The sequence below is a fragment of the Dromiciops gliroides genome, chromosome 2, assembly GCF_019393635.1.
Source record: "Dromiciops gliroides isolate mDroGli1 chromosome 2, mDroGli1.pri, whole genome shotgun sequence".
NCBI classification, from domain to species: Eukaryota; Metazoa; Chordata; class Mammalia; order Microbiotheria; family Microbiotheriidae; genus Dromiciops; species Dromiciops gliroides.
The window spans coordinates 98,360,873-98,371,031 of record NC_057862.1 but is presented as its reverse complement, the minus strand read 5'-3'; the positions used below and the strand labels follow the sequence as shown (position 1 = coordinate 98,371,031).

At 36.5% G+C, this 10,159-nt stretch overlaps 1 protein-coding gene across 1 annotated transcript in view; it reads left to right on the top strand.

Moving 5' to 3' along the window:
• Positions 1-321: 321 nt before the first annotated feature.
• TDRD1 (tudor domain containing 1) overlaps positions 322-10,159 on the top strand; it is a 49,179-nt gene continuing 39,341 nt past the window's right edge. The window contains exons 1-4 of the mRNA XM_043987801.1: positions 322-619; positions 5,055-5,113; positions 5,718-5,865; positions 9,285-9,390. Coding sequence (XP_043843736.1) covers positions 322-619; positions 5,055-5,113; positions 5,718-5,865; positions 9,285-9,390 — 611 coding nt within the window. The remainder of the gene's footprint in view (positions 620-5,054; positions 5,114-5,717; positions 5,866-9,284; positions 9,391-10,159) is intronic.

Below are 10,159 nucleotides of genomic sequence, written 5' to 3'. Positions count from 1 at the left end.
CAGATATTGTTGCTGATAAGATTTTTTTTAAATTAAGTTTCTTGATGCAGCTGACCAACCAACCTCTTAATTTTAATCTGACTATATATATCTTTTGCATTAAATGTTTCTTGTAAGCAGTATGCTATTTATGAACAAAAATTGTGGTATAAACATAGGAGAATAAAATGTATTGCCTTTTTTGCTCTTCAAAGTTATGTATCCACAGTGTAGAGAAACATTTGATTTAGTAATTGATCCGTAATATAGCTAATTTAAGGAACTATCTCTTAAACATTTTTCTTCCCTTAGGTATCTGTGATTTTAAACCAGTTTGATAAGATGTCAAGAAATAATTCAGATATATCTGCTTGCAAAGTGACTGAGCAGTTAAATATAGAGAGGAATGAAATCAAGCCTCCACATGAACCTTTACGAAGCCCTCGATCATATCCCAACTTTAAGTTGAAAAGCCCAGAGCATGCAAGTAAAACAGTGGGAATTGCCAAAAAAAATTTTTTGTTTTGTGAACAGACTAAACGATATTTTGCTAGTTGTGAAAACAGTTCAGCGCCTTCTAACCCTAACTGTATTAACAAAGAAGCAGTTGGATCAAAAATCGACAAGAAAACATCAACAGGTGATTTCAAATAGCATTCTTTGGTTATCTTTATTTTAGATGTTTTTGTATCTCTTGTCAAATGTATATAACCATACCATAAAAGATAGAACTTTAGAAAGGTCTCCTTAGTTTGAAATTTCAAAAGACTACCTTCAAAAATCAAAATATAAATTAAAGATCAGTTTAGATGCAAAAGTCTACTTTCTGTTACTTAACTTTTTTGTATTACCTACGTGGCTAAAATAGTAATGGTAGGCAGAAATCAAGTTTTTATATAAAAAACATGCCAGAAGCAGGTGATTATGAAGTAACTTTACTTGTGAGACTCTAATGGCTTAAATATTTTTGTTACTGTTTTAGGGTTTGATCTGTTTTGTTCTTGATGTGTCTCTTCCTTGAAGCTTTCCAGGATCTCTGTCCAACCCTGCAGCTAGAAATTTCGCCTTTATTTTATCTCCTGGAATTTTACTTCTCCCATGCATGTGTGATTATTTTAATTTGCATTACATTTATTAGTATTTCTTCTATAACATCAATATGCTCCTTGAGGACAAAGACTTTTATTTATCTTTGAATCTCTTTAAGGACCTTGAATTGTGCAGTGTACATTTTAGGGGCTTAATAAAGGTCTATGGAATAATGAAATAAATTATATATGCAAACTTTTCCACCAAAGTCCTACACTAATGTTTCATCTTGGTGTGGTGACCTTGGTGTTTTTTTTTAAAGACCGTTACCAGAGCATGAGCTCTGGTCATAAAGAGCCAGCATAGTTGAGAAACATCAGGAGAAAGTTTACTATGGGCTGACTTTTTTTTAATGAGGGGAATGGGGAGAAAGGGGTATGGTGCATAGAGGCCAATGAAGTGGTTTGTCCACTAAGGGGTAGAGGAGTTGTGAGCTGCATTGATTGGAGAGTACTTAATTTATGAAATCACAAATCTTATGAATTGTTGCAGTGTAGCCCATTTAAATGAATTAGTGATATCAGCCCTAGATATATGGATGCTATGGATTTCTCAAAAAGATGGAATTGATTACATCCTAACAGACAGAAAAAAGGCTAGTGGTCATTTCATTTCTTTTCCACAGTCAGATGACTTTTCAGTTAAAGCACCAGTTAAAACCAATACCATGGGCAGCTAGGTGGTGCAGTAGATAGAGCACTGGCCCTGGAGTCAGGAGTACCTGAGTTCAAATCTGGCCTCAGACACTTAACACTTACTAGCTGTGTGACCCTGGGCAAGTCACTTAACCCCAATTGCCTCACTAAAAAAAACAAAAACCAATACCATTCAGGAACTGAATATTGATGAGAACATATTGTATGTGATTATAGGCAGCTACCTTAGTGTAAGACCTAACTTAAGTCAGATCATCCCAAGATAATTTTTAAATGAAACTGGAAAGATGATCAATAGTCATAAATTGGAATGAGGCTGATGCTATTATTTTAACAGTTTGTGGTCATAAATATTGATAATAGGACTACAATATTTGGTTCCACCATCTCAGTAATTTTATATCGGGTGATACAGTGGCAACTAAGATGAATTTCTGAAGATGTGCTGGATCCTGTCTCAGTATATATAGAGGAAATCTACATTGAAGATAGCACAATTCTAAAGGCTTATGGGGAATCTAGTTTCCAAAATTTCTTAAGGAAATAAATATTACTGAAAAATGGGAAGGACCTACAGATTCCTGAAGAATAGAATGGATCATCATCAACTACTGACCCATATGCTGACTTGATCATTTCTACAAAATCTTTTGAGGGTGCTGTATACCTTGAAAATAGTTTTAATGAGAGGGCAGCTAGGTGGCGCAGTGGATAAAGCACCGGCCCTGGATTCAGGAGGACCTGAGTTCAAATTCAACCTCAGACACTTGACATTTACTAGCTGTGTGACCCTGGGCAAGTCACTTAATCCTCATTGCCCTGCAAAAAACAAAAACAAACATAAAAGAATGTTAAAATAGCTTTAATGAAACTAAGAAGGGAAATAGTCAATTTAATAAGCATTCGTTAAGTTTCTTCTAGGGATAGTAATGTTCTACATTATACCTTCTTAGTCATACTGTTAACTGAAAGGCATAGAAAACAAAAGGTCCTGGTATATCTTTTATTTGTTTATTAACAAAGAACATTTCATCCAGAACAGTAAATAGCCTTAAAGGCTCTTAAGTGCATATATTAAGTTCATTTAAGAATCAATTAGAGATTCTATCTCATTGAACTTGGTTTAATCATCTATAGACAGATAGATGGAAAGATAGATATTAATAACAGTAGCCAACATTTATATAGTATTTTAAGGTTTGCAAAGCACTTTACACAGATCCTCACAACTTTGTGGTAGAGTTGTGCAGATAATAAGTATTTGAAGTAGATTTTGAGCTCAAGTATTAATGATTACAAATGCAGTGCACTCTTCTCTATGCCACATAGTTAGCTACATTGTTGTTGTTTGTTCTTTTTCCCAAAGAGGACCATGATATCAGGAGGTGATGTCATGGCTTTCAGTGAATTGAATTTAAGTGAGGGAGGGCTGTGCAGCATCACCAACCTCACTCTGTCCCCCCGAACCACCTACATCCAGTGGCAAGATATATATGTGTGTATGTATGTGTGTGGAGATGGGCCTGGATATTTTAAGGCAGTTGGAGCCAAGTGACTTGTCCAGAGTCACACAGCTTGTGTCTTGAGTTAAGATTTGAACTTGGATCCTCTCAACTTGTTGGGTAGCTAGGTGGCACAGTAAGTGGATAGAGCACTGGCCCTGAAGTTGGGAGGGCCTGAGTTCAAATCTGATCTTAGATACTAACTCTGTGACCCCAAGCAAGTCACTTAACCCCAATTGCCTTAAATGTCTAGGCCCATCTTCAGTCACCCTGATATATGTTTTGCGACTGGACCCAGATGGCTCTGGAGGAGAGAGTAAGGTTGGTTACTCTCCACAGTCCTCCCTCACTTGAAATCTAATTCACTGCAGGTCATGATATCACCCCAGTGTCATGGTCCTCTTTGAGAACTAAGGACAGACAACAATAGTTACCTACAATATAGAGTATAGAATATTTTAGATAGTCAAGAGAATTTGAATCCTGCCTTAAACACTTTATAACTGTGAGACCCAAGGTAAATCACTTAACTTCCCTGAGTCTCACTTTCCGTATTTATAAAATGCAAATAACAATCGTTTTCATTTACATGGTTACTCTGAGAATCAAATGAGATAATATTGGTAAAGAGCTATGTAAATGTTAGCCAGTGTTATCATCATCATCATTAAATGAGAAATAAAATAAGGACTTGGGTGTTCTTCCCATGTCCACATTCCTTGGGATGTACTCTATACAAAGGTCAAACAGAAGAGGGTTTGCCCACTGACAAGCAGTTTCTTCAGATAACCCTATTTGCCTTTGACATTTTATGCATTACCTTGAATGACATTCTCACAGGAAACAGTTGATGAAGAATGTGTCTTGTACTATGGCATATACGAACAGGAAGTCCACTGAGTTAGTCTGTTAGTACACCCAATTTTGGACAGGAACTGTGGATGAAGGAACCAGGGCAGGATTGCATTTGAGAAGTTATACGGCAATTTGTTTGAACACAACCACTAACTACTACTAAAGCCTGTCGTTTTGTATCCCTGTTGCCGTATTTTGGCTGCAGATTGTCAAACACTGTGATCTCATAAGAATTAAAATTACAAATGACCTAAAGAGCAATGGAAAGATATAAAGCAGGTATAAAAGTGCTGCTGCATATTAATCATAATGCCTGTATCAGAAGTAGTTTGAGTCCTCAAGGACAAATATTATCAGAAAAGGAGAAGCAGAAATGAAGTTTATCAATCTGAACACTGCACCAGTGTCCATAAGATAGTAAAGATGCAGAAGATGGTTTCCATACTTGGGGTAGATCCTCTAAGGAGGATTTACAGAAAGGCATATTTGGGAATCACAAGGTTGTGACTTATACCAATAAGTAAGTAGCTACTCTGAGGTCACACATTCATTGAAATAACCAAGGTATCAATCTATAAAGTAACTCTTCCTTTGTATTTCTCAAGTAAAGCCTTTTTTGATAGTGAAATAATGATTTTTTATTTAGAGACAAGTTTTGTGAATAACAGTACTTTTAGACCATATTGATCATATAGGAAATTGGGACCATAGCTTATTTTATACTTGCCACTTTCTACCCCCATTTACATACCTATTATGTTTAGAACACTGAAAGTAGAGATGCAAAGATTAGAATAAATACTGTTACTGCTCTATTGGAGCTTTTTATCTAAAAGTAGTTATAATAAGTACTTTTATCTTAGATTCAAAAATCATTCTTAGTGTGTTTCAAGTTTTCATTTAAGTGAATTTTAGCATTATTTTTGTTTTATGAAAGAAGACTATATATAGGTATCATTTTTTTCTTCCCCAGGAAATTCAGTAACAACATTAAACATTGGAAATAATTTACCAACCAAAGAACTGAACACTGTAAGTTATCATAAGGTTTTTTAATTGTTTCTTTTCGGTTAAAAATCTAATATTGCATTGGACATAGGAATTCTTTAAATTGGAAGTAATCATGTTTAGATTCAGTTTTCTAATCTTTTATCCTGTGAAAGGCATCATGCCATAGTGAATTGAGAGCTGACCTTGGAGACAAGAAGATCTGGATTCAAGTCCCACCTCTGACATAGGTTGTGTGACATTAGGCAGTTCACCTCTTAGTTCCCTGGGCAGCTCTCTATGGTGGGTTCTTAACTTGGGGGCCATGAATCCAAAGAGAGATTGCAGGGCATACACTTAGAGGGGGGGAAATTATATTTTTATTTGAATATAATCAGTCTCCTTTCTGTTCCTTTGTATTTTATTTTATGTACTTAAAAACATTCAGAGAAAAGATCCACAGGCTTCACCGGGTTGTCAAAGGGATCCTTGTTACAAAAAAGATTAATATGTATAAATTACAGAGAAGGCAAAGGTTCCTTATCTGGAAAGTTCATCTGCTGCAGGTCTAATCCCTGTCCTTTGAACCTTTTAGCTACTAACTTATGAAAATTATCTAGATTTTAATACTGCTATATTTTCTTTATAGAAGCTTAGTACTCATTTGTCTCCTGCAAAACCAAAAATGCTACAGAATTTGAGTGAGAATCCTTTGTCTCTAAACTATGATTCTAAACTATTTAACTCATTAATACCATCACCTCGGTCAACGACTTGCCATCGGTGTGGGCTATATGGTAAGTGTATCATTTTCTCTGGGGACTCTTGCTGTGTTAAGTGTATATATCTTAAGTATTTCTGAATCTACATAACCAGTGCAACTCCAAACTTTTAGAAAAGAAAATTGGGTGATTTAAGTAAATGAATTTAACTAAATATGGGCTCTTATGTAGTGGCATAGCAAAAGGTATGATTTAAAAAAAATTAAAATGGGATCTAACTGCCATAATAGGCAACATGGTATTGTAGATAGCTAGAATTGGAATTAGAGGACCTGGGTTTGAATCCTGGATGTGTTGTGTGTAATGTAAGATTCTAAATGGGGATTCTAATCTGTTGCCCCAGTTTTGGGGGAAACTGACTAAAATCCCTGATAAAACGAGTTTAGGTTTTTATGGGTTTATTGGAAAATAGAAAGAAAAAGATTGAGAACAGAATTCCAACAGCCTGGCATTCCTATCTTTCCTCAAATTTCCTGTGAAGTCCTCTGCTGCCACCACCACCATCAAGTCAGGAACCCAAAAGAGAGAGAGCTCTCTGTGCAGGCCCTCTTTCCTCCTTCCTGTCTCCTCCCAGAAAATAGGAGGCTCCTCAAGTTGATTGGCTGGTAGCCTTGATAGACAGCACCCATGAGCAAACGTCACTTCCTGATGCCAAGGAAAAGCCACATGGCCTTGCCCTCTGAGGCATTTTCCTCATGGCGGAGCTTTCCCACAGCAAGTCTCCAGTAGGTGGCATCATTCCAGTTGATTGCACAGGTTGTGCATGTAGGGTGTCTTGGAGCACAATTTAATGGGCCAGCAGCCCTCTTTTCTTTAGTGTGTTGGGGATGCAGGGATAACTCCCAATTTCTGTGTATTTCGGGTTGCAACAGCTGCCACAGCTACTTCTAATTTCTTCGTCTGCATCCAGCTAACTTCTCTTGTTTCTGAGGACCGTTGTGGAAAGGAGGAGTGCCTTGGTTATCCCTCTTCAGTATCTCTCCCTGGAATTGCCTCACCTGCTCCAGTGGGCCATTTGCGTGGAGGAGTCCAAGGCTTGTTGACATCAGGGGGTCTGTCTGCTCTCTTCCTACCCTCCCAGCTGGCAAAAAGAATTAACATTTTTGAAAGATGTACCTCTTGTTAGTAGATCTTAAATTTCATAGAAGGTCCAGTTGGAAAGATGCTTTTATTAACCAACAAGATAATGGCCAAAAGTTTGTTGTCTGTTTGTGGGGAGGGTTTGATTCAAAGGAGCCATTTGCAAAGTTTGGTTGGGTTGTGTGTGTGTGTGTTTTGTTTTGGGGTTTTTTTTTGGTGAAGTTTGAGTTGTTTTTTAGAAATTAAGTTTGTTTTAGTTTCTTTAATTTGGTGAATAAACATAAGGTCTTTATAGTTGAATATTCCACATTTGATCCTCCCAAAATAAAATTCGCTGGGGTCACACATATCAAGTGCCTTTGGTGACCTTGTGGCCTTTGCATCTAAACAGGTCACTTGCTTCTGTGAACTTGAAGTAGATGATCTTTGAGGTCTTTTCTAATCCAAATCCTGTTGTTCTGTGTGATCTTAAATGCTGAAAAGTGAACTTTGATTCAGAGTCAGCATGGCAGAGTAGATAGAGGATTGACCTTGGAATTAGAAGCAAAGACCTGGGCTTGAGCCTTTCCATTTGACACAGAGGAGTTATAGGACTGTGAGCAAGATCAACTGACTTCTCAGGACCTTGGCAACTCTCTGAGACACTTGATTTAGAAATAAATTGCCAATACACATTTGTGGAGAGAATTTTCAGACCAGGAAGTTCTCCACAGAATAGATTTAGAGCTTCCTTCTCCCCTTCAAGGGAAACCAGCCTTTGTAAAAAAGAATTTACTTCTACTACAGCAATGTATTATCTCAATTTTACTAATGAGGAAAGAGGCTTATAGAATTAAGTGACTTGACCATCATTATATAGCTATTGGATATCTGAGGCAGGATTCAAACCTAGTTCTCTCCTACCTCCAAGTCCCAAGATTCTTTTCATTAATAACAACCACAGGGGCAGCTAGGTGGTGCAGTGGATAGAGCACCGGCCCTGAAGTCAGGAGTACCTGAGTTCAAATCTGGCCTCAGACACTTAACACTTACTAGCTGTGTGACCCTGGGCAAGTCACTTAATTAACCCTAATTGCCTCACTTAAAAAAAAACTATAAATAAAAATGTTTTAAAAAATAATAATAACAACCGCAGCAGGAGTAGCAACTAAAATTTAGATTGTACTTAAAGTCTGGAAAACACTTTGAATATATTATCTCATTTGACCCTTATAACCACCTTGTGAGGTGTAGGTACAATCAGTGTAATCATTACTGCTATAGTGATTCACAAATTTGTGCATTGTCCCAATATATTAGGACCTTTTTGTATACTAAAAAATATGCTTTAGACTTTGCTTAAAGCCTTGGAAGGAACTTTGAGGGCAGAATAATAGCATAATATAGCATATATAAGATAATAAATAATAATAATAATAAATAATAGCATATATAAGATAATAAATTTTTGGCCTTTATCATCCTAGGTTGAGGTACAGACTGAAAATATAGCTTCAGAAAAAGTTAAGAAAATCTGCTCTGGACTTGCTGCTCCTTAAATTAGAAAAGAAAACTAGGGCGATGGTTTATTATTATTATTATTATTATTATTATTATTATTATTATTATTATTATTATTATTATTATTTCACTGAAATTTTGAGGTTGATGGCATTCCACAATATGTCTTTTTACCATTGAGAGAGAACATGAGGTTAGATTGACCATTTGGGTTTAACCTAGTATAATAATTCTGATGGTCTTAATTAATACATTTTGGGTTTTTTTGGTTTGGTTTGTTTGCAGGGCAGTGAGGGTTAAGTGGCTTGCCCAGGGTCACACAGCTAGTAAGTGTCAAGTGTCTGAAGCTGGATTTGAACTCAGGTCCTCCTGAATCCAGGGCCTGTACTTTATCCACTGCGCCACCTAGCTGCCCCCTAATTAATCCATTTTTAATCTCCCAATAGGGATTATGAGTCAAAACTTTTGCAAAATAAATTTTAAAACTATAAACAGTACACTAATGTGTTGACCTGTTAATAGTTATATTAATGTTTAATCCTGACACAAATGTAGGCATAAGTAGTAGCATAAAATAGCATTCTCAGGGGCAGCTAGGTGGCGCAGTGGATAAAGCACTGACCCTGGATTCAGGAGGACCTGAGTTCAAATTCGGAACACTTACTAGCTGTGTGACCCTGGGCAAGTCACTTGATCCTCATTGCCCCACAAAAAAAAAATAACATTTAGACTTTCATCTTTGGGAGTTAAGGATAGACTAACAAGATGTTACTGAAAAAATTGTAAATTCTAATTAACTAAAATTTTGGATTTTAATTTGGTACAACACAGTAGTAACTTTTTATATTGTTTAGGATCCCTGAGGTGTTCACAGTGCAAGCAAACATACTATTGCTGTGTAGCATGCCAGAGAAGAGACTGGTCTGCACACAGCATTGTGTGCAAACCTATTAAACAAAAGTGAGTATATGAGATTTGTACTTTATTATGAAGAAAGTTGTTTTAAAATAAGAAAAGTTAAAACTGAAAGATCAATAGCTATTCATGATATTTAGAAAAATCAGTTTATTAGAGTTTTGCTATTGGAGACATTAATATTTGAAGTTCCAAGTAATATTTAACTTTTTCTTAGGGTTAGTTGCCTTTTTATTTCTTGTCACCTTGTGACAGGTGATGTAGATGATAAATATCCACTTGGTGGTGCTGCTAAAACTTAACCTATTCATATCTAGCTGATTTCCTTGAGTGTATAATACATTTAAGTCAGCAGGTGGTGCTGCTATCAGGCCACCAACCCCTTGGCTACATCAAAACCTGTTATTCTTAAGTGTCTTTGCACTGGGTTTTCCAGTGGTTATGATATCAGCGTGTGCTTGCCTACAACTTCATAGCCTGCTCTCCTCTCCCATTGTTCTTTCTCATAGGCCTGTGATGCTGACCATAGTTTAAAATTGAGCTAGGAAAATAAAAAATAGAACTATCAGTTAGAATTAAGGAAATCCCTGTAGGGCTCTGTCCCTACCCTCTATCTGAGAAATTCTCTTTAATCTGACCAACTTTCTGTATTTCATGACTACATACTATATATGTGTTCATTATACAAAGAAAAGGATTCAGTGCTTTTTAAGAGTTACTTGGTATAGCACTCACAGAGGGATGGCTTCACCCCCTCCCTCAGTTCTCAAGCATTTCTTGAAGTAGAAAATTTCCTTCTGAAAACTATTTATTT